General features: G+C 42.0%; 1 protein-coding gene across 2 annotated transcripts in view; it reads left to right on the forward strand.

The window, feature by feature from the left end:
* Window positions 1–13546, forward strand: part of LOC128629146 (GTPase IMAP family member 4-like) — a 37628-nt gene extending 24082 nt beyond the window's left edge. The window contains exons 1-8 of one of the 2 annotated variants that reach the window (XM_053675699.1): window positions 4898–5004; window positions 7185–7730; window positions 9075–9121; window positions 11205–11266; window positions 11372–11421; window positions 11514–11905; window positions 12616–12753; window positions 13344–13546. In XM_053675699.1, coding sequence (XP_053531674.1) covers window positions 4989–5004; window positions 7185–7730; window positions 9075–9121; window positions 11205–11266; window positions 11372–11421; window positions 11514–11905; window positions 12616–12753; window positions 13344–13385 — 1293 coding nt within the window. In that variant the 5' untranslated portion in view covers window positions 4898–4988 and the 3' untranslated portion in view covers window positions 13386–13546. Of the gene's footprint in view, window positions 1–4897; window positions 5005–7184; window positions 7731–9074; window positions 9122–11204; window positions 11267–11371; window positions 11422–11513; window positions 11906–12615; window positions 12754–13343 lie in introns of those variants that run through there. The other variant, XM_053675700.1, reaches the window with a different exon arrangement.
* The last annotated feature ends 9602 nt before the right edge of the window (window positions 13547–23148 follow it).

Raw genomic sequence — 23148 nt, forward strand, 5'->3', positions numbered from 1 at the left:
CGATCAGTTCGGCTCTCAAAAGTATTGGCACCCCGCCTGGCTGGCTCTCCAAAGTATGTGCTCCCTACACGGCTGGTTCTAAAACGCATTGCTGCACTACACGGCCGGCTCTATCAGTACTGGCGGCCAATCTGTACGGCTCTCAAAAGTATTGGCGCCCTACGCGTCCAGCTGTCGAAAGTATTGGTGCCCTACGTGTCCGGCACTTGAAAGTATTGGGGCCCTTAGCGTCCGGCTCTCAAAAGTATTGGCACCCTACGCGTCTGGCTCTCAAAAGTATTGACGCCCTTAGCGCCCGGCTCTCGAAAGTATTGGCGCCCTATGCGTCCGACACTCGAAAAGTATTGGCGCCCTATGCGTCCGGCACTCGAAAGTATTGGCGCCCTTAGCGTCCAGCTCTCAAAAGTACTGGAGCACTACACGGCCAGCTCTAACTGTGCTGGCGCCCTATCTGTCCGGCTGTCGAAAGTATTGGCGCCCTTAACGTCCGGCTCTCTAAAGTATTGGCACGCTACGCGTCCGGCACTCAAAAGTATTGACGCCCTTCCCCATCGGCTCTCGAAGTATTGGCGTCCCATCCGGGTTTCGCCGCGTCAAGCACCACTCAGATTTTCTTCAGGAAATGTACCGGTCTAGTTATTATTCTTCTTCCACTTTTTTTTGGCACCTAACTAGTCCCGCACCTTTTCTCCTATTAAGGTGGAAAGATAGACTTTTCTAGCATCGCTAGATTTTCTATAGTTCAGTAGGCTCTGTTTTAAGGTACGTGTTTTTTCATTATACCAAGGAGCTAGTTTTTTCTCTCTAATTCATTTTCTTTTGAGTAGAGCCACTCTATCTAGCATGTAGCGGAGTGTTGACTCTAAGCATTCAGTCGCCTGATCGATTTCTATTGGATCAGACGGTGATCCAAATCTAATTGATCTCTCTGGAAGGTTATTGATGAAGCTCGGTGCAGTAGCTGATTTGAAAGTACGTTTTACGCAGTAGAGAGGCGAGGTGGAAATATTATGATCAACCCATATTATGAACGAGATAAGATAATGGTCTGAGACAACTTCAGACTGTGGAAAAATTACAATATGTTCTATATTTAATCCGTATGTTAGATGAGGTCAAGAGTGTGACCACCATTATGAGTTGGCCCGATTACGTTCTGATTAACCCCTACTGAATCTATGATGGACACAACCGCTGTTCTCAGAGGGTCTTCTGGGTTATCAAAATTAATATTAAAATCACCGACGATTAATGCTTTATCTACAGAAACAACCAGGTTTGAGATAAAGTTTGTAAATTCACTAAGAAATTCAGTATATGGCCCTGGGGGTCTGTAAATAATAATTAGAGGAATTGACTTATTTTTTGTGGCTACATAAGTTATACTTATATCGGTATAAAGAATTTCAAAAGAATGAAATTTATAACTAGGTTTATGTGTGACGTCTAGATTTTGACTACGGATGAGACCAACACCTCCTCCTCTACCAGTTGAACGAGGCTGATGTAGATAACTGTATCCAGGAGGACTGGCTTCATTTAACGCTATGTACTCATTTGGTTTAATCTAAGTTTCCGTTAAACACATTAAATTACATTCCTGATCAGTAATGATTTCGTTACCAATAAGAGCCTTAGATGCAAGAGATCTAATGTTTAATAATCCTAACTTCAGATTAAAGGTGCTGGATGTGTATTCAGTATGATCTAATTTTATGTTAATTATGTAGGTTACTAAAACAAACTTTCCGAAATTTTCTATGTATTTGTATAGCTCGGGGAACAGTCACAGTCTCTATAGTATGTACTACAGGTGTTGGACTATTAATTGATCATCGATTATGATGAATGTTGTTATTGTAGGAAGATGTACTTACGGTAGGTAGTCACTCGGTGTGTAGCATCTTGGAGATGTTGTCTGACAGCAGTTCCGCTCCGAGGCTGCTGGGGTGCAGGCCATCAGGACAACCCAGGACGCTCCCAGAACAGATTCCAGTTATTAACAAACACCAGATTCTGTTCATTACACCAAGAAACTAAACAGTCATTTAAAGCAAGAAATATACTGACTGAACTTTTCAGCTCCACGTCTGTATGTGGGAAGAGGTCCAGAGATGATGATCTTCGTGGTGGGTGATCTGATACCGTCATACTGTCTCGATCAGGCTGGCGAAGTCCCTCTTCAGAACCTCCGTCTGCCGCAGCCTGATGTCGTTCGCCCCCGCGTGCAGCACGACCGCTCCAATGCGCTCGTCCTTCTTCAGGATCCCGGACACCTGCGCAGCGACAACAAGGACCCGAGCACCAGAAAAACAATGTGTGTGCACCTTACCCTTTGTTGAAGTGATGCAGACATTTCGCACAATGGAGTCCCCGACGATCACAGCGTTTGTTCTGGTCTGATGGAGAGGGGCGAAGTGGTTCCTGGTTGGTATCTCGAACAACAGAGGCTCTCGCCTTTTGCTGCTGGTGCACCCGAGGTCCGTGATGACGGAGACCTCGGCTGGAAAAGTCTTGGGTGCACGGTCCCTGCACAGAGAAACACACGGCGTAGAGGGCCTGGGAGTGGTAATTCCACGCTGCGTGCTTACCTTGGATCTGTAGACAGAGGCACAAGATGTTTCCAGTGCGGTTCTTCGCTCCAGCAGCTGGGCCTGCTTGTCGAGTAGGTCATGGATCTGTTTCTCCACATCCTGCAGTTCCAGCAGCACCATGTGCAGCTCGAGCAAATCCTCATCTGCACTCAAAAGTTGAGAAACAACAGAAAAAATTAAATTTAATTAAATTATATATATATATATATATATATATATATATATATATATATATATATATATATATATATATATAAGTGACACTTCCTGCTTCCTCGGTTGCCAAATCATCAATGTCAAACTTTCTTTCAACAAGCAAATCATTAGACCCACATTAGACCATTAGACACAAACCAACAATAGACCCACAGCATTAACATCGCAGTTAGGGAAAACCATGGAGAGGCAGTGTACAAGGCAGTGTATGTAGCCCAATACTGTTTAATATTATGATTAAAGACATATTTGATCAGGTTGGAGAAAATATAGGAAAGTCGCTTCATGCGGATGATGGGGAACTCTGGGTTAGGGGTCGGAATATAAAATATTTAAGAAAGAAAAGGCAACATGCAATAGGGAAAGTAGAACAGTGGGCAAATGAATGGGGATTTAAACTATCAATTTCAAAATCATAAGGTATATGTTTCTCTAAACGTCATAAAACAGTACCACTTAAATTATATGGGATAGATCTTGAACAGGTCAAGGCTGTGACATTTTTAGGAGTGATCTTTGATGAGAAGCTGACCTGGGGTCCTCACATTGATAAAATTAAGAACAAATGTAAAAAGATGAATAATGTTCTGAGATGTCTGTCAGGGCGAGACTGGGGAGCAAGTAGGGCATCGCTCATAAATATCTATCAGGCTCTTATAAGGGCCGCCTTTGATTATGGCTGCATGGCATACATGTCTTCATCACAATCAAATCTTAAAAAGCTCGATATGGAACAGACACAAGCACTCCGGATCTGTACTAGAGCATTTAAATCATCACCAGTGACTGCGTTACAGATTGAGACAGGAGAGCTGCCGTGTATCAGAAGGGTTAAGATCATGCTGGCATATTGGGTAAATCTACAAGGGCATAGCAGGGTGCACCCCACGAAAGCCATCTTACAAGAATGCTCAGAGTTTTATAGGACCAACTTTAATAGCTTTGGATGGTTAGGAAATGCAAAGGCACAAAATGCAGGTCTCAGTCAGCTACAAGTAAACCCCATTGTGGCAATACCAAATGTACCACCCTGGAGATTCATAAAACCATCTGTAGATACAAGATTACAACAAATATTAAAAGAGAATTCTAAAATAGCACCACAAGGGATAATAACTCAAAACTATATGGACCAATATCAGGATAAATTACTCATATATACAGATGGGTCAAAACAGTCTGAGACAGGCCACAGTGGTGCGGCTTTTTTCATTCCCCGGTATGAAGTAGTAGTCAAAAAAAGGGCGACCGATCATCTATGAGTGTACACTGTAGAATTATTAGGAGTCCTATTGGTACTGCAGTGGCTGGGAAAAAACCCATCAGAGGCAAGATGTTGCTATAGCTTCTGACAGTCTATCAGCACTATCAAGCATACAGTCTGAGAAAACATCATGCAGACAAGACATTGTTTACCAAATACTTTATCTGCTTCTCATACTTCATGCCAAGGGGCTGAATGCTTCCTTCTTCTGGGTTCCTGCACATGTAGGGGTAGAAGGAAATGAAACTGTGGATGTACTGGCAAAAAGATCGATAAAGCATGAAACAGTTGATATACAAATACCATTAAGTAGAGCAGAGATCAAAACCATTATAAAGCGACACACACACATAAAATATGGCAGGAACACTGGGACACCGCTGACACCGGACGACACATATATACCATACAAAAATAAGTAGACATGAGTGTGAGGCAGGGCAGAAACCCAAAGGAAGAGATGATAATTACACGTCTTAGAATAGGTGCATGGCTTAAATCTAGCATTCAACAGAATAGGAAAACACCCCACTGGACTCTGCACACACTGCAGTACACAAGAGACTGTAAAAGACATTCTGTTAGACTGCAAAAAAAAAGGTATGAGTAGGAAAGGACTGAGCTAGAGATGCTGATTGGAAAACAAAACATGACACTAGAGAACTTGCTGGGGAAAACATCTGGGAAAATGCATGGCCCCCTAATAAACTATCTGAAAAATACTGGGATAAGTGAGAGACTGTAGTACTCTAGTAGGAATATCTAGTATATAGTTATTTGTTTATCATTTATTTATTACTATTTTTTACCCCTGCCAATCTGCTGCCCACACTCCAGTCCAGTAGGTGGCGCTAATGCGCCAATTAGTTTGTCAACCGACGTTAAAACCAGAAGACCCTTAGCAGAGACACGAAATGGCGACGGTTGAAGGTAGGGATTAAATAAAAATAATTCAGTTTAAACTGATGTAAATGACCAAGTCCGGGTTAAACAATATTCATAAACAACATTCCGGGTTCAATTCACTGATATTTGCACTTCAATGTGTTAATGTGTGTGTAATATTAAAAATGCGACTCGAAGGCACAAGTCACAGCGTAAACGACGTCTTAATCCAGGAAGTGTTTTCCTGTTCATCTATTTATATTAGGGATACACCAAATGTTCGGAATTATTCGCCGAAAATATAAATAAATAAATAAATAAATAAATAAATAAATAAATAAAAATACTTTGGGTGATCGGCCGAATAAATTTGACCGAACACTGACGTGTGTGATGACGCGCCAAATAGCCTAGCAACCAGAGTAAGACGCGCGAATTTCACGACCTCCATTTCCGGCAGCGCGCTCGGTGCGATGAGGGGGCGCGCGCGCATGCACTTTCTACGTGAACGACCGCATGCTCTTCGAATGTTGATAACTGTTCTGCTATAACTTTGTTTATATTGTTTACTGTGGACACGTTATCCGTCACGTAGTATTCCGTCACGTCGCGAGACGTAAGGGAGTAGAGTATGGAAGTATGGACGCGAGCGGTGTATATCCCCAATAGAATCAGCCGTCTAGAACCATTTTCTGCACTCTTGTCAATGCATATTTTAATGCAGTTTTAGTTGTAGTCTACAGAGTGTTCCATTCTTTCAGCAGTCACTTATAGACCTAACATAGGCTATTCAAGGGGCTCAAAGATGACCACATCAAAATATTTTTATTTTACTCATTTACTTATTTAAAGTTATATTGTGCCTTGTTGGTAGGCTATGCCTGCTGGAATGAAAAAAAAAAATGTTCATTGTTAAATAAATATTTAGAAATTTTAGTTTTTGGCAAAATAGTAAAAAGTACATTTAGACTATTTAATTCATGCAATGGTGAAAAAATGGTAAAATAAATGGGAAAAACGTGTTTGGCCTTCGGCCAAGAATTTTCATTTCGGTGCATCCCTAGGTTATATTATAGTTTCATATCTTTACACGTGTTCAGTCTAATATGATGACTTCAGTCAATGGCTTGACTTATTTACTCGACTGAGTCCGTGTACGTTGCACTCATTCGCTTTTGGTTTACAATTATAAAACAAAATATAAATAAAGACGCATTCATTAATTTATTGTTTTAATATTGAAGATTATATTACTAATCAACTATGTTTAAAACCCCATTTTTGCTGAAAAATGCAAATGATTTAAAATGTGCCTCTTTTATAGTTTCTTGCATTCTTATTTTTTGAGCTGGAGATATTAGTTTATTGTTTTCGGCATGTTTGTTTATTTATTTATTTTTCATGCATTCGTGTGATTTTAAGAGCATAAACATACCTGAAACATCAGGAAACTTGGCAGATGCATCAGAACCGGGGAAAATTTAAGTTACGTAGGGCGTGGTCGAGGAGGTCCATAGCACCCCCGAATGCAGGCAATGGTCGGGATGAAGTTGCTCCGATGTGCACGAGATTTACCACTGTCATTGCTCTCATGTCATGACTCCGCCCAACCGGAATGTGTTTTTAAATGTCTTTTGTATGTTAATAGTTATGTCATTTTAATTAGTCTATGGACAACATCGACGTTTTAACTCAGTGGGTGGAATTACCAGACGGTCCCTAAGACAACATTTGCAAACATTATGCAAGTATGCCATACATAGCTAATATCTCCAACTCAAAGAATAAGACAAGAAGAAAGTATAAATGAGGTATATTTGAAATCTTTTGCATTTATGTGCAAAAATTGGGTTAATGCCCACTGGTGGTTCATGTTTACTGTTAGTTAATGCCCACTGTTAGTTAATACCCACTGGTGGTTCATGTTTACTGTTAGTTAATACCCACTGGTGGTTAATGTTTACTGTTAGTTAATGCCCACTGTTAGTTAATACCCACTGGTAGTTAATGTTTACGGTTAGTTAATGCCCACTGGTGGTTAATGTTTACTGTTAGTTAATGCCCACTGGTGGTTCATGTTTACTGTTAGTTACCGTTGTTTACAGTAATACCTGTGATCAGTGTTATACATCCTGCTCATTAAGGAAAATTCCCTATGATGATATGACTGTGATCAGCTATTTGCTGGTAGATTAATTATTCTATTTCCTATTCTATTTTCACAGTGCCAGAGCTGAGGATTGTTATTTTGGGGAAAAGTTTTCCACAGACCACCACTGTGGGAAACTTCATCCTGGGCAGATCAGCATTTGAGACTGAAGATCGTCCACATTCAGTAGAGCGTCACTGTGAGATGGTCGGAGGACATGTGGAGGGAAGATACATCACCATCATCAACACACCTCATCTGTACAACCCTAAACTCTCTAATGAGGAGCTGAATCGGAAAATAAAAGAGTGCGTTTCACGTTCTAGACCTGGACCTCATGCATTTTTACTTGTGGTACAGCCTCATGACTTTACACAGAAAGACAGAAACCTACTGAGATACATCCTGAACTCCTTCGGCGATCAAGCTATAAACTACTCCATTGTGATAAACACAGACAGTGGATTTAATACATCAGAAGATGAATTAAGATTCACTGCCATTCAGGAGTTAACAGAGGAATGTCATGGGAGGCATCACAGTTTTTCACAGTTACACGAATCGAGCAGGAGCTCAGTTTGTCAGCTGTTTGAGAAGATTGAGAAGTCGTTTAAACCTGATGGTGAGCCTGCTGCAGAACTACAGGTTTTCCTCAAGACACAATCAAGACAAACCAGTTAAATGTAACAGGAAGTGTTAAAAGGAAAAGCCAGACACTCTCTGCGATGCACACACACTCAAATCTCCAATTCTCACACCAACCTACATTACCCTTAATGCACTGCACCTGAATATTAACCATTTACTCCAATGTATTTTCATATCACCTACACAAATTCTGTTAAACTTCCTTTATCTAGATAATGAAAAAGCATGTGTGTGACCTGTGGCACACCTGAAATTATACGGAATCCTGCTTCAAAGGCTCTCCGAGCAGTGAATGGTGGCAGCATTGAAACAGAAAATATACAGCCACTAATTTCCATACTTTAATTAGGATGAATTTCCATTGATCCACAGTACATAATGACTTTATTATTTTATAATCATAGAATTATCGTGTGACACCCTGGTTTTATGAGGAATTGATTAGACAGGAGGTAGGAGTGAGGAGGAGCGGTGCTGTATTTGTTTGGCTTGTATCTCTGTACTTTCAGAACAATTCGGACATCAGTCAAAAACAAGAAAACATGCTCTCATTCTCCCTGACTCCGCCCTCCATTCACAAACTAGCGTTTAACCATGCTTCTGACACAACAAACGACAAATCTTAATTTGACGCAAATCTTAACACACAGATCTTAATTAATAATCTTTAAAAATATATATTAAAATCCTCTACTGTGAGCACTTTATATACACTTAAATCAAAATTATTCACCCCCATTGCAAATCAAGTTTATTGACAGAATGTACAGACTTTCAGCTGTTTGCGATAAACAAATGCAATTGTAACAGTTCAACACAATGAATGCTTCAAGTGTTTTTTTGCCAAATTCAACTGAAGTGGAACTTATAATGACTTCTCCAGTCTCAAAATTATTCACCAGCTGAATAGAATCCCTCACAACAGCACAAGTATGCAGAGCAGGTGTTGTCCCAAGCACACTTGATCAGGGGCTTCATTAACTGCACCAGGTGTGCTTGAGCTGGAACACGTGAAATACCTGAACTGGCTAGGGGTAGAAAATGTATGAAATACCTGGAACAGGACAGAAAAAGGAAGCTGTCAATGGCTGCAACTAGATTTCTGAGAAGGCAGGGTGTGAGAAACCCTCGAGTGATTGCAAAAGACCTGCACGTACACTTTGCAGAATTTTAGATATTATAAATAAGCTACTAGTCAGTAACAGACCCTCCAAAAGGTTACATTCAGTACTTCAGTGGAATTTCTGTGAACCTCTGTCTAAAAAAAAATCATAACATGTATTGTCTCCTAACTGCTGTTTTTACATTTTATTCACAGACTTGACCGCTCACCAGAAACAAGATGAGCGAGCAGTACAAGGACTGGTAAGCAGATTCTTATTCAGTCCTGGTCAGATATCAGCTTTCTAGGGTTGAGCTGTACTAAAATTTCCATACCCGTGTACTGACTGACATGGTATGTTCCAGAAAAAAACTAGGACTTAGGCTTACACACACACACACACACACACACTGTAACATTCTGAAGCAGAGAATGAACAGTATGCAGTATTCCAGCATGATAATGACCCCAAACACATCTCCAAGACGACCACTGCCTTGCTAAAGAAGCTGAGGGTGAAGGTGATGGACTAAACCCTATTGAGCATCTGTGGGGCATCCTGAAATGGAAAATGGAGGAGCACAAGGTCTCTAACATCCACCAGCTCCGTGATGTCATCATGGAGGAGTGGAAGAGGACTCCAGTAGCAACCTGTGAAGCTCTGGTGAACCCCATGCCCAAGAGGGTTAAGGCAGTGCTGGAAAATAATGGTGGCCACACAAAATATTGACACTTTGGGCCCAATTTGGACATTTTCACTTAGGGGTGTACTCACTTTAGTTTCCAGATGTTTAGACATTAATGCAGGGGTCGGGAACCTTTTTGGCTGAGAGAGCCATGAACGCCACATATTTTAAAATTCAATTCCGTGAGAGCCATACAATATGTTTAAAACTAAATACAAGTAAATGTGTGCATTTATATAAGACCAGCACTTTTAAAGTACAATAAGTCTCTGAATTATTTTTAATAACGTTGTTATGCTGTTGCTAACCAATGATGAATAAAGTACTTCGTACCATTAATGCGACTTCTGGTGCTGCATGGTTTTGCTGATGGCTTTGTAGTCTGTTGATACGTGGTGAGGTTAAGTTTCATGCAGGCGTTGAGACTTCCATCCGTTAAACGTGATCGTGGGTTGGTCTTAATGTTCTTTAGATGTGAAAAAGGCTGCCCACATGCATACGTAGAGCCAAACATTGTCAGTACAGCAATACTCACACGCTGCAGTGTGTGCTATGTGACGGGAAGCGCGTTCCAAGTTTTGACAATCAGCTGGTCCTCGGGTTGAAGTTTTTTCATTTCTCCCCACTTGTGTTTGCTCGCCAACTCTACTTGCTGTCGTGCAGGTCTTTCCAAATCTTCATTCAGTGACTTGAACTTATTCACCCACGTGTCTGAGGGCTTCAGGTCAGCAGCTTGCAGCTCAAAATCTCTGACGGAGACACCGGAGATGTAACTCAGGTCGGCGCTGTCCACTGCACACTCGTGTGGATGGGTGATGAACTTAAAAAGACGAGAGCGCTCACGAAATTCTCCAAAGCGCGCTTTGAATGACTGCAGGAGATTAGATGTGAAGCCCGCGATGTAGTACGGCGTGTGTCGAAGTGCCACTTTATATTTGACCGTTTCATCGATGCAATGTTATCACTGCATATTAGACACACTGCAGAACCTGCTCTCTCCACAAAGGCGAATTCCTCTGTCCATTCCTGCTGAAAAGTACGATACTCATCTTTTTTTCTTTTAGCCATCTTCTTCGATAAAAGGGTTTCTGCAATTAGCTAGCTGACTACTTGATTAAAAGGAGGGAAGTTTACTTCCTGACATCACAACGACCCGTGTACGTTACGCATTATCCAATAAAAATTTGGTGTTGTCCCGGAGGACAGCTGTGATTGGCTCCAGCCACCTGCAACCATGAACATGAGCGGTAGGAAATGAATGGATTGAAATACATGAGAATGTTTTATATTTTTAACGTTATTATTTTTTTATTATTAAAGATTTGTCTGCGAGCCAGATGCAGCCATTAAAAGAGCCACATCTGGCTCGCGAGCCATAGGTTCCCGACCGCTGCATTAATGGCTGTGTGTGGAGTTATTTTGAGGGGACAGCAAATTTACACTGTTACACAAGTTTACACTGTTACACACACACACATTGTTAGATATAACGACTAATCAAATAACAAATAATATTTACGGACAGACTGAAGGCTTTCCTGGTGATTTGCTCTTTTTAAATGACCGAAGCTGAAAGTCCGCCCTCTGGCTGATGTGCGCATGCGCGTTGTTGTTGTTCTCTGTTGACTGCGTATTTCTCAATCTGATGTCACACACTTAGGGAGTGCGGCTCTTCTCTCAGTACCTTCATGTGGAAAGCAGATCATCATCATCAACAATGAGGCGAGTAGGTTTTCTTACTCCTATCTGTGACTCTTTAACAATAATAATAATAGTAATAATAATAAAATTCATTGACTGTGTGGAATCTTCTCTCTGACTATTTAGTAAACAAGATAAAATTGAGAAGGACTTCCTTCTTCCGGATCTCAAAAAAGGTAAATGTTTATAAACATGTCTACGACTAAACTCTGATGTTAAATAATACATAAGCGTCGGTGTGGTTGTGATTAATTCTATGCTTGTTTAGATGGGGTGAAGCTTTATCTCCAGAAGATCAGAAAAGTTGCTTCAGATAACAGGGGGTCAGAGATTAAACTGAAAAAGGTAGAAGAGTACAGTTTCAAGGTCGGAACTTTGGAAGAAACATCGTACAAAGATGAGCCCGACATGGTCGATGAGTGGGAGCAGTTCTACCTCCCAGAACACATGTTCATGGAGGTGATTGGTGTTTTTGAGGAGTTCCCCTGTTGCTCCCCCAATGGTGATCTGGTGCTGATGGTGTGTGAGGACGAGAAGGTGTTTGCTTTTGAAGATGAGACGCTGCATCTCGTCTCAAACAACCTCGAAGAGCTGTTTAAGAACGGCCTCCAGTTTCCAGGAACCGAAGAGTATTACCGTGGGCAAACCTTTGAGGACATGGTGAGTTCATCAGTGTTTCTCATTTAAATTCACACTAAATGAACTCTTTCATGTAAAGTGTCTACACTTATGGAGAATCAATACGAGGCTGTTTTTAAGAAAAGATGCCAAGTGTAATTTAACACAAACCAGATACTGTTTGTCTTTCTGAACACCTCTGATAGATCTTTACAAACCTTTTACACAATATCACAGGTCAAATTCTCCAGTGAGCATCTTTGTTTACTATTTAATTTAATTTAACAGTTTTATGTTTAGCAATTACAGTGAATTGTAAATAATAACCTAATATAAAAATGATGTAATTAAATATTATTTATTTAAAAAACATCTCGGTGCAGACTCTTTAATTAATGCATTTTATGTTTGTTTTATTAAAGATAAGAGTTTAGTTTGTTTTTACCTCCTTAATCAGCTGCGTCATGCAACAGTCTCAGGACATATATATATTTTTAACATCAACAGTATCACTTCATGTTTTTTCTTAGACTAACTTTACAGGAAAATATCATTTCTGCAATTAAAACAAGTCAAATAAAGTGCATGAAAAGGTTAATGTAACTTCTCAGGAGCAGGTTATCCTGTACATTCTGAAATGGGGTTAAATATTGGGATTAGTGAAAGATTACCGTTATGTTTAATGTAAATGTACAAGGTTTAAGCGTGTGAAACTTTGCTGATAAATGCTGCTTTTTCGTGTCTGTCTGTAGACCGAAGAAGATTGGGACAGGGTGAGGGAATCAGACGGATTGAAGGAGAAGAGGAAGGAATACCAGGAACTGCTGGAGAGTATGAAGGACTCCTTTCTCAACAACCTGAACCTCATCATGGGGAGAAAGCGAGTCGTGGTGAGAAATACAGAGTGGTGTTTACTGAGCTGTCGCTATCGCTATCTGAGATATAAATAATTATAGGCCAGAGTACGCCTAATAAATGTTTATTCAGCGTGTTTCATGTATATTTCACAACACAAAGTGCTTAACGACCGACCATGGAAATAACCATTTCAATAATTTCTTGCAAATTTATACATTTTTATAAATATTTTATTACTTATTTTATTGCTGTACATCGGTGAGCACTCTCTAAGTTGTACAATATAAATGTTTTTGTCTTTTAAAGTGTCAGGACCACTTTAAACTTTTAAAAGTGACTAATAGGCAGAAAATAAGTAAATAAATAAAAATGTAAAAACTAAATCAATTGTCACTGATGCACATATAAGGTGTGTGAGCCTTTTTATATTTAAGATAACAAAGTAATGCTTCACATGACCTATAAATTATATACATTTACCATAAATACAAGAAACAAATTGGAAGAAAAAATGGACAATTACCTTTATTGATGCAGTTTAACTGCCTGTAATGATGATGATGATGATGATGATGATGATGAGCACTGTAACTACTTTATATTTGTCTGTGTTTCTCTACAGCCAATCCCTGATCCTGAGGAAAAGCCATCAGTGTCTGTTTGAAACATGCAGTAAGATTAAAATCATCTGGGTTTGGATCACATGTGTGTCATTTATTTCCTGTGTCTCTGTAGAGTTTAGCTGAAGCCCTGAACCTCACTGTAAAATCTCACTGATGTCCCACACGGTTCAAGTAAATAATAAAATCTTTATTAATCAGAGAATCTTGTTTGTTATTTGATGTGTTTCAGTTGCAGTTTAAAAGCAGGTGTGTGTGTGCGTGTGTGTGTGTGTATATATATATATATATATATATATATATATATATATATATATATATATATATATATATATATATATATATATGAGCTTTATCTTTAGAGGGCCAATACTTTTGAAACTCAATGCAAGTCTATGGGAAATTTTCCGACATTGAGCTTCCGTACCGGGAATGCCGACATTCTGATCGCTTCCAAAAGTCGTAGCACACCTCTCCTCAATAAGCCGATCATTTGACACCTCTCCCGTCTAGTTATGTGCCAAAAAAAGTTGAAAAATAATTAATAATAATTAGTATGCCGAATAACAATAGTAGTAATTATTGGTGCCCTGACGGCAACGGCTCTCGAAATTTTGGTGCCGTACGAGTCGGGCTCTCAAAAGTATTGGCGCCCTACGCGGCCGCCGCTCGAAAGTATTGGTGCCCTTAGCGTCCAGCTCTCAAAAGTATTGGAGCCCTACGCATCCGGCTCTCGAAAGTATTGGAGCCCTACGCGTCCAGCTCTCGAAAGTATTGGTGCCCTATGCGTCCGGCACTCGAAAGTATTGGCGCCCTTAACGTCCGGCTCTCAAAAGTATTGGCGCCCTTAGCGTCCGACACTCAAAAGTATTGGCACCCTTAGTGTCCGGCACTCGAAAGTATTGATGTCCTACATGTCCGGCTCTCGAAAGTTTTGCTGCCCTATCTGAATTTTGCCACGCAAGCACCACTCACATTTTCTTCAGGAAATGTACCATTCTAGTTAGTGATGCTTGAAAAGCACTACTATTGTTATTCAGCATACTTATTATTATTATTATTATTATTATTATTATTATTATTATTATAATTATAATAATTATTATTCTTCCACTTTTTTCGGCACGTAACTAGTCCTGCACCGTTTGTCGGAGATCGACGGTTGAGGTGTCAAATCGATCAGTTTATTGAGGAGAGGTGTGCTATGTATTAGGGAAGCGGTCGGAATGCCGATTCCTGGTACGGAAGCTCAAATTCGGAAAATTTCCTATAGATTTGCATTGAGTTTCGAAAGTATTGGCCCTTTCAAGAGAAAGCTGTAACAGAATTGCCTCCATACACATTCGGCTCTAAAATGTATTGGTGCCCGATCAGTTCTGCTCTCGGAAGTATTGGCACCCCACCTGGCTGGCTCTCCAAAGTATGTGCGCCCTACACGGCTGGCTCTAAAACGCATTGCTGCACTACATGGCCGGCTGTATCAGTACTGGCAGCCAGTCTGTCCGGCTCTCGAAAGTATTGGCGCCCTACACGGTCGGCTCTAGGAATGATGATGGATGAATGAATGCCTTTTATTGTCACTATACACATGTACAATGAAATTAAGAGCCACTCCTTTTTGTTCCGTGCCAACATGTAAATAAAATAAACAAGATAAATAAACAAGATATTGGGGCGGGGGTGGGGTACTATGAAATGCACAGTTCTGAGACACTATATACATATACTGTGAAATTAGTACATGTTTGTGTTTAGAATGGTTATAGCTTTTGGGAAAAAAATATTCTTAAATCTATTAGTCCTTGTTCTGATGCACCTGTAACGTCTCCCTGAGGGCAACAGATTAAACAGATCAGAGCCAGGGTGAGAGCTGTCTTTAATGATGGTTTTTCCTCTGCTGAGGCAACGGGAGGTGTAAAAATCCATCAGGGAGGGCAGAGGGCAGCCAATGATCTGTGCTGCTCTTATTACTCTCTGAAGCCTCTCCCTGTCTGCCACGGTGCAGCTTCCGTACCACACCTTGATACAGTATGTCAGCAGGCTCTCGACGGATGAGTGGTAGAAGGTCAGCAGCAGATCGGGGTCCAGATTGTACTTCCTGAGAACCCTCAGCAAACTTGACGATAAGATTATTATTGTGGAACGGACTACTGTCGTATGTGTAGAGACAGTACAGGAGGGGGCTCAGCACACAGCCCTGTGGAGAACCTGTGCTCAACGTGCGAGTGGAGGAGAGGTGGGGTCCGAGTCTCACTGTCTGCGACCGGTTGGTGAGAAAGTCCTTTATCCAGGCACATGCAAGGGGGGGGCAAGAGTGACCAATTTGGTGATGAGCATATCCCGAATGATTGTATTAAAAGCCGAACTGTAATCCACAAAAAGCATCCGGACATAGCTCTGTCGCTGCTCTAGATGTCAACACGGAGTGGACAGCTACGGCGATAGCATCCTCTGTGGATCTGTTTGCGCGAGAAGCAAACTGATAAGGATCGAAGTCTGGGGGAGGTAGTCCTTGATGTGCTGAAGAACCAATCTCTCAAAGCACTTCATGATAACTGGAGCGAGGGCCACAGGACGATAATCATTCAGGCTAGTGGTGGGAGACTTCTTTGGCACTGGAATGATTGTGGCTGATTTTAGGCAGGACGGGATGACTGCTTGTGCCAGGGAGAGATTGAAGATTCTGGTAAAGATGTGGGCAAGCTGGTGGGCACACGATCTGAGCACCTTACCAGGTACTCCGTCTGGGCCAGCAGCCTTCCTGGGGTTCACTGCCAGAAACATCCGTCTAACATCGTGTTCCCTCACAGTAAGTAGAGTGGTGCAGGAACCAGGAGTGGATGGAGGCAGGGCTGGACTGGTGCGGGAGCCAGATGAGGGTGGAGGTAAGGCTGGAGCAGATGAGTGCTGTTGTTGTGATGTTTCAACGTGAGCACAGAAGCAATTTAGCTCTTCTGCCAGCATCGCACTCACCTGAGTGCGATGCTGGCAGAAGAGCTAAATTGCTCCTGTTGTCGCATCACGGCCTCTGTAGTTTGTGATGTCTTGTATGCCCTGCCATACCTCTCGTTTATTTTTACTGGACAGGTGGGACTCTATGCTCCTCTTATGGTCCGCCTTAGCTTCCTTAATACCTCCTTTCAGGTTGGCATGAGCGGCTCTATACAGAGCTCTATTACCAGATCTGAAGGCAGCGTCGTGGGCTATGAGGAGTGTGCGGACCTGTTTGGTCATCCAAGGTTTCTGGTTTGGGAAAACCCGAATGTTTTTGTCCACAGTCACATTTCCGATACAGAACGTGGTATAGTCCAGTACCGTTCCAGTTAATGTTTCTAGCTCTTGATGTTCAAATAAATCCCAGTCTGTCTGTTCGAAGCAGTCCTGTGGATTGGAGAATGCATCGTCAGGCCAGGTGGTAACGGTCTTTATAGTGACACTGCGTCTGAGGGGGGTGTGGGCAGGAGGATAGGAGGAGGAGAGGAGGATGGCCTGATTGGCCGAGGTGGGGGAAAGGTATGGCTCTATACGCATGCTTAATGTTGGAGTAAACATGATCCAGAGTGTTCGCCCCTCTAGTAAAACACTTAAAATGTTGATAAAATTTCGGGAGCACAGACTTCAAGTTCGCCTTATTAAAATCTCCTGCAATTATGTGAACACCGTCGGGGTAAGCCCACTGCTGTTCGTTTTTGGTGTTCAACAGGAGAGAGAGCACAGTATTCACATTGGCGTCGGGTGGAATATACACAGCCGTGATAATCACTACTGTTAGCTCTCTCGGTAGAAAAAAGGGCCGACATCTTATAGACATGTACTCGAGGTCAGGGGAACAATGTTTATCTATCATTGTTCCGTTATTACACCAATTCTCATGCACATACATACAGAGCCCCCCCGTCCTCAGTCCTGTCCCAGCGGAGCATAGTACGACCTGCTAGCAGCAATGCTAGCATTGGGTATCCTCGGATGAAGCCAGGTTTCAGTAATAATCAAAACACAACAAACACGAACGTAGCGATTTCCAGCTAGTTGTAATTCCAAATTGTCCATTTTATGCACTAGGGATCTGGCATTGGAGAGAACCAGGCACGGTAAAGGTGGCTTGTGTGGTTGTTTTCTTAGCCTTAACATAACACCAGACCTGCATCCCCGCTTTTGCTTTGCTTCGTCTCCCTCCTCCTTCTGCGCCGCCTTCTGAACCTGACAACAATCCACGGAGAGCCCGGCAATCTCGCTATGTCGTCTGGGATGTTGTGTGTGTGATGAAAGACTCTCGAAATAGGTATTCGGTGTTGGTCCCAAATATCCATAAGGTTCTGGCTTGTATAGCGAATGTTCGCAGAACCGATAATACACACACAAGTAATGAAGAAAAAAAGAGCACTGAAAGGAGAGCGTATTGGCGCCGGACACTACGTGCTCTAAAACTATTTCCGCCCATTACAGACGGCTCTAAACAGTATTGGCGCCCTACGCGTCCGGCACTCGAAAGTATTGGCGCCCTACGCAGCTGGCTCTCAAAAGTATTGGCGCCCCACGCGGCCGGCTCTTAGAATTATTGACACCCTATGCGTCTGGCACCCAAAAGTATTGGCGCCCTACGCGTCCTGCTCTCGAAAGTATTGGCGTCCTATGCGTCCGGCACTCGAAAGCATCGGCGCCCTACGCGTCTGGCTCTCTAAAGTATTGGCGCCCTACGCAGCCGGCTCTCGGAAGTATTGGCGCCCTTCGTGTCCAGCACTCAAAAGCATTGGCGTCCTTCGCCATCGACTTTCAAAAGTATTGGCACCCTTTCTGTCTGGCTCTCAAAAGTATTGGCGCCCTTCGCCATCAGCTCTCAAAAGTATTGGCGCCCTACGCCTTCGACTCTCGAAAGTATTGGTGCCCTATGCGTCCGGTATTCAAAAGTATTGGTGCCCTTAGTGTCCAGCTCTCGAAAGTATTGGCGGCATATGCGTATGGCTCTCAAAAGTATTGGCGGCATATGCGTATGGCTCTCGAAAGTATTGGCGCCCTACACGTCCGGCGCTCAAAAGTATTGGCGCCCTTAGCGTCCAGCTCTCAAAAGTGTTGGAGCACTACACAGCCAGCTCTAACAGTGCTGACGCCCTATCTGTCCGGCTGTCGAAAGTATTGGCGCCCTTCGCCATCAGCTCTCAAAAGTATTGGCGCCCTACGCCTTCGACTCTCGAAAGTATTGGCGCCCTACACGTCCGGCTCTCGAAAGTATTGGCGCCCTACACGTCCGGCGCTCAAAAGTATTGGCGCCCTTAGCGTCCAGCTCTCAAAAGTGTTGGAGCACTACACGGCCAGCTCTAACAGTGCTGACGCCCTATCTGTCCGGCTGTCGAAAGTATTGGCGCCCTTCGCCATCGGCTCTCGAAAGTATTGGCGCCCCGTCCCGGTTTCGCCGCGTCAAGCACCACTCACATTTTCTTCAGGAAATGTACCGGTCTAGTTGTTTTTGTTATCTCCTATTAAGGTGGAGAGATAGACTTTTCTAGCATCGCTAAGAGATTTTCTATAGTTCAGTAGACTCTCCTTCCATGCTGTTTGAAATATTACCAATTTGGTTTGACGCCATTTATGTTCTAATTGTCGAGTGGTCTGTTTTAAGGTACGCGTTTTATCGTTATACCAGGGTGCTAATTTTTTCTCTCTAATTCATTTTCTTTTGAGTAGAGCCACTCTATCTAGCATGTAGCGGAGACTTGACTCTAAGCATTCAGTCGCCTGATCGATTTCTATTGGATCAGACGGTGATCCAAATCTAATTGATCTCTCTGGAAGGTTATTGATGAAGCTCGGTGCAGTAGCTGATCTGAAAGTACGTTTTACGCAGTAGAGAGGCGAGGTGGAAATATTATGATCAATCCATATTATGAACGAGATAAGGTAATGGTCTGAGACAACTTCAGACTGTGGAAAAATTACAATATGTTCTATATTTAATCCGTATGTTAGATGAGGTCAAGAGTGTGACCACCATTATGAGTCGGCCCGATTACGCTCTGATCAACCCCTACTGAATCTAAGATGGACACAACCGCTGTTCTCAGAGGGTCTTCTGGGTTATCAAAATGAATATTAAAATCACTGAAGATTAATGCTTTATCTACAGAAACAACCAGGTTTGAGATAAAGTCTGCAAATTCACTAAGAAATTCAGTATATGGCCCTGGGGGTCTGTAAATAATAATTAGAGGAATTGACTTTTTTTGCGGCTACATAAGTTATACTGGTATAAAGAATTTCAAAAGAATTAAATTTATAACTAGGTTTATGTGTGACGTCTAGATTTTGACTACGGATGACACCAACACCTCCTCCTCTACCAGTTGAACGAGGCTGATGTAGATAACTGTATCCAGGAGGACTGGCTTCATTTAATGCTATGTACTCATTTGGTTTAATCTAAGTTTCCGTTAAACACATTAAATTACATTCCTGATCAGTAATGATTTCGTTACCAATAAGAGCCTTAGATGCAAGAGATCTAATGTTTAATAATCCTAACTTCAGATTAAAGGTGCTGGATGTGTATTCAGTATGATCTAATTTTATGTTAATTATGTAGGTTACTAAAACAAACTTTCCAAAATTTTCTATGTATTTGTATAGCTCGGGGAACAGTCACAGTCTCTATAGTATGTACTACAGGTGTTGGACTATTAATTGATCATCGATTATGATGAACGTTGTTATTGTAGGAAGATGTACTTACGGTAGGTAGTCACTCGGTGTGTAGCATCTTGGAGATGTTGTCTGACAGCAGTTCCGCTCCGAGGCTGCTGGGGTGCAGGCCATCAGGACGAAACAACCTAGGACGCTCCCAGAACAGATTCCAGTTATTAACAAACACCAGATTCTGTTCATTACACCAAGAAACTAACCAGTCATTTAAAGCAAGAAGTATACTGACTGAACTTTTCAGCTCCATGTCTGTATGTGGGAAGAGGTCCAGAGATGATGATCTTCGTGGTGGGTGATCTGATACCGTCATACTGTCTCGATCAGGCCGGCGAAGTCCCTCTTCAGAACCTCCGTCTGCCGCAGCCTGATGTCGTTCGCCCCCGCGTGCAGCACGACCGCTCCAATGCGCTCGTCCTTCTTCAGGATCCCGGACACCTGCGCAGCAACAACAAGGACACGAGCACCAGAAAAACAATGTGTGTGCACCTTACCCTTTGTTGAAGCGATGCAGACATTTCGCACAACGGAGTCCCCGACGATCACAGCGTTTGTTCTGGTCTGATGGAGAGGGGTGAAGTGGTTCCTGATTGGGATCTCGAACACCAGAGGCTCTCGCCTTTTGCTGCTGGTGCACCCAAGGTCCGTGATGACGGAGACCTCGGCTGGAAAAGTCTTGGGTGCACGGTCCCTGCACAGAGAAACACACGGCATAGAGGGCCTGGGAGTGATAATTCCAAGCTGCGTGCTTACCTTGGATCTGTAGACAGAGGCACAAGATGTTTCCAGTGCGGTTCTTCGCTCCAGCAGCTGGGCCTGCTTGTCGAGTAGGTCATCAATCTGTTTCTCCACATCCTCCAGTTCCAGCAGCACCATGTGCAGCTCGAGCAAATCCTCATCTGCACTCAAAAGTTGAGAAACAACAGAAAAAAATAAAATAAAATAAAATTATATATATATATATATATATATATATATATATATATATATATATATATATATATATATATATAATTTTAAAGTATAGAGATTAGAAGTATAGCTTCAGCTTGAGGGACACTGCTTCCTGTGACACTTCCTGCTTCCTCGGTTGCCAAATCATCAATGTCAAACTATCTTTCAACAAGCAAATCATTAGACCCACATTAGACCATTAGACACAAACCAACAATAGACCCACAGCATTAACATCGCCAGTTAGGGAAAACCATGGAGAGGCAGTGTACAAGGCAGTGTATGTAGCCCGATACTGTTTAATATTATGATTAAAGACATATTTGATCAGGTTGGAGAAAATATAGGAAAGTCACTTTATGCGGATGATGGGGAACTCTGGGTTAGGGGTCGGAATATAGAATATTTAAGAAAGAAAATGCAACATGCAATAGGGAAAGTAGAACAGTGGGCAAATGAATGGGGATTTAAACTATCAATTTCAAAATCATAAGGTATATGTTTCTCTAAACGTCATAAAACAGTACCACTTAAATTATATGGGATAGATCTTGAACAGGTCAAGGCTGTGAGATTTTTAGGAGTGATGTTTGATGAGAAGCTGACCTGGGGTCCTCACATTGATAAAATTAAGAACAAATGTAAAAAGATGAATAATGTTCTGAGATGTCTGTCAGGGCGAGACTGGGGAGCAAGTAGGGCATGGCTCATAAATATCTATCAGGCTCTTATAAGGGCCGCCTTTGATTATGGCTGCATGGCATACATGTCTTCATCACAATCAAATCTTAAAAAGCTCGATATGGAACAGACACAAGCACTCCGGATCTGTACTAGAGCATTTAAATCATCACCAGTGACTGCGTTACAGATTGAGTCAGGAGAGCTGCCGTGTATCAGAAGGGTTAAGATCATGCTGGCATATTGGGTAAATCTACAAGGGCATAGCAGGGTGCACCCCACGAAAGCCATCTTACAAGAATGCTCAGAGTTTTATAGGACCAACTTTAATAGCTTTGGATGGTTAGGAAATGCAAAGGCACAAAATGCAGGTCTCAGTCAGCTACAAGTAAACCCCATTGTGGCAATACCAACTGTACCATCATGGAGATTCATAAAACCATCTGTAGATACAAGATTACAACAAATATTAAAAGAGAATTCTAAAATAGCACCACAAGGGATAATAACTCAAAACTATATGGACCAATATCAGGATAAATTACTCATATATACAGATGGGTCAAAACAGCCTGAGACAGGCCACACTGGTGTGGCTTTTTTCATTCCCCGGTATGAAGTAGTAGTCAAAAATAGGGCGACCGATCATCTATCAGTGTACACTGTAGAATTATTAGGAGTCCTATTGGAACTGCAGTGGCTGGGAAAAAACCCATCAGAGGCAAGATGTTGCTATAGCTTCTGACAGTCTATCAGCACTATCAAGCATACAGTCTGAGAAAACATCATGCAGACAAGACATTGTTTACCAAATACTTTATCTGCTTCTCATACTTCATGCTAAGGGACTGAATGCTTCCTTCTTCTGGGTTCCTGCACATGTAGGGGTAGAAGGGAATGAAACTGTGGATGTACTGGCAAAAAGATCGATAAAGCATGAAACAGTTGATATACAAATACCATTAAGTAGAGCAGAGATCAAAACCATTATAAAGGGACACACACACATAAAATATGGCAGGAACACTGGGACACCGCTGACACCGGACGACACATATATACCATACAAAAACAAGTAGGTATGAGTGTGAGGCAGGGCAGAAACCCAAAGGAAGAGATGATAATTACACGTCTTAGAATAGGTGTATGGCTTAAATCTAGCATTCAACAGAATAGGAAAACACCCAACTGGACTCTGCACACACTGCAGTACACAAGAGACTGTAAAAGACATTCTGTTAGACTGCAAAAAAAAAAGGTATGAGGAGGAAAGGACTGAGCTAGAAATGCTGATTGGAAAACAAAACATGACACTAGAGAACTTGCTGGGGAAAACATCTGGGAAAATGCATGGTCCCCTAATAAACTATCTGAAAAATACTGGGATAAGTGAGAGACTTTAGTACTCTAGTAGGAATATCTAGTATATAGTTATTTGTTTATCATTTATTTATTACTATTTTTTACCCCTGCCAATCTGCT

Source organism: Ictalurus punctatus, chromosome 25 (genome assembly GCF_001660625.3).
Source record: "Ictalurus punctatus breed USDA103 chromosome 25, Coco_2.0, whole genome shotgun sequence".
NCBI lineage: Eukaryota > Metazoa > Chordata > Actinopteri > Siluriformes > Ictaluridae > Ictalurus > Ictalurus punctatus.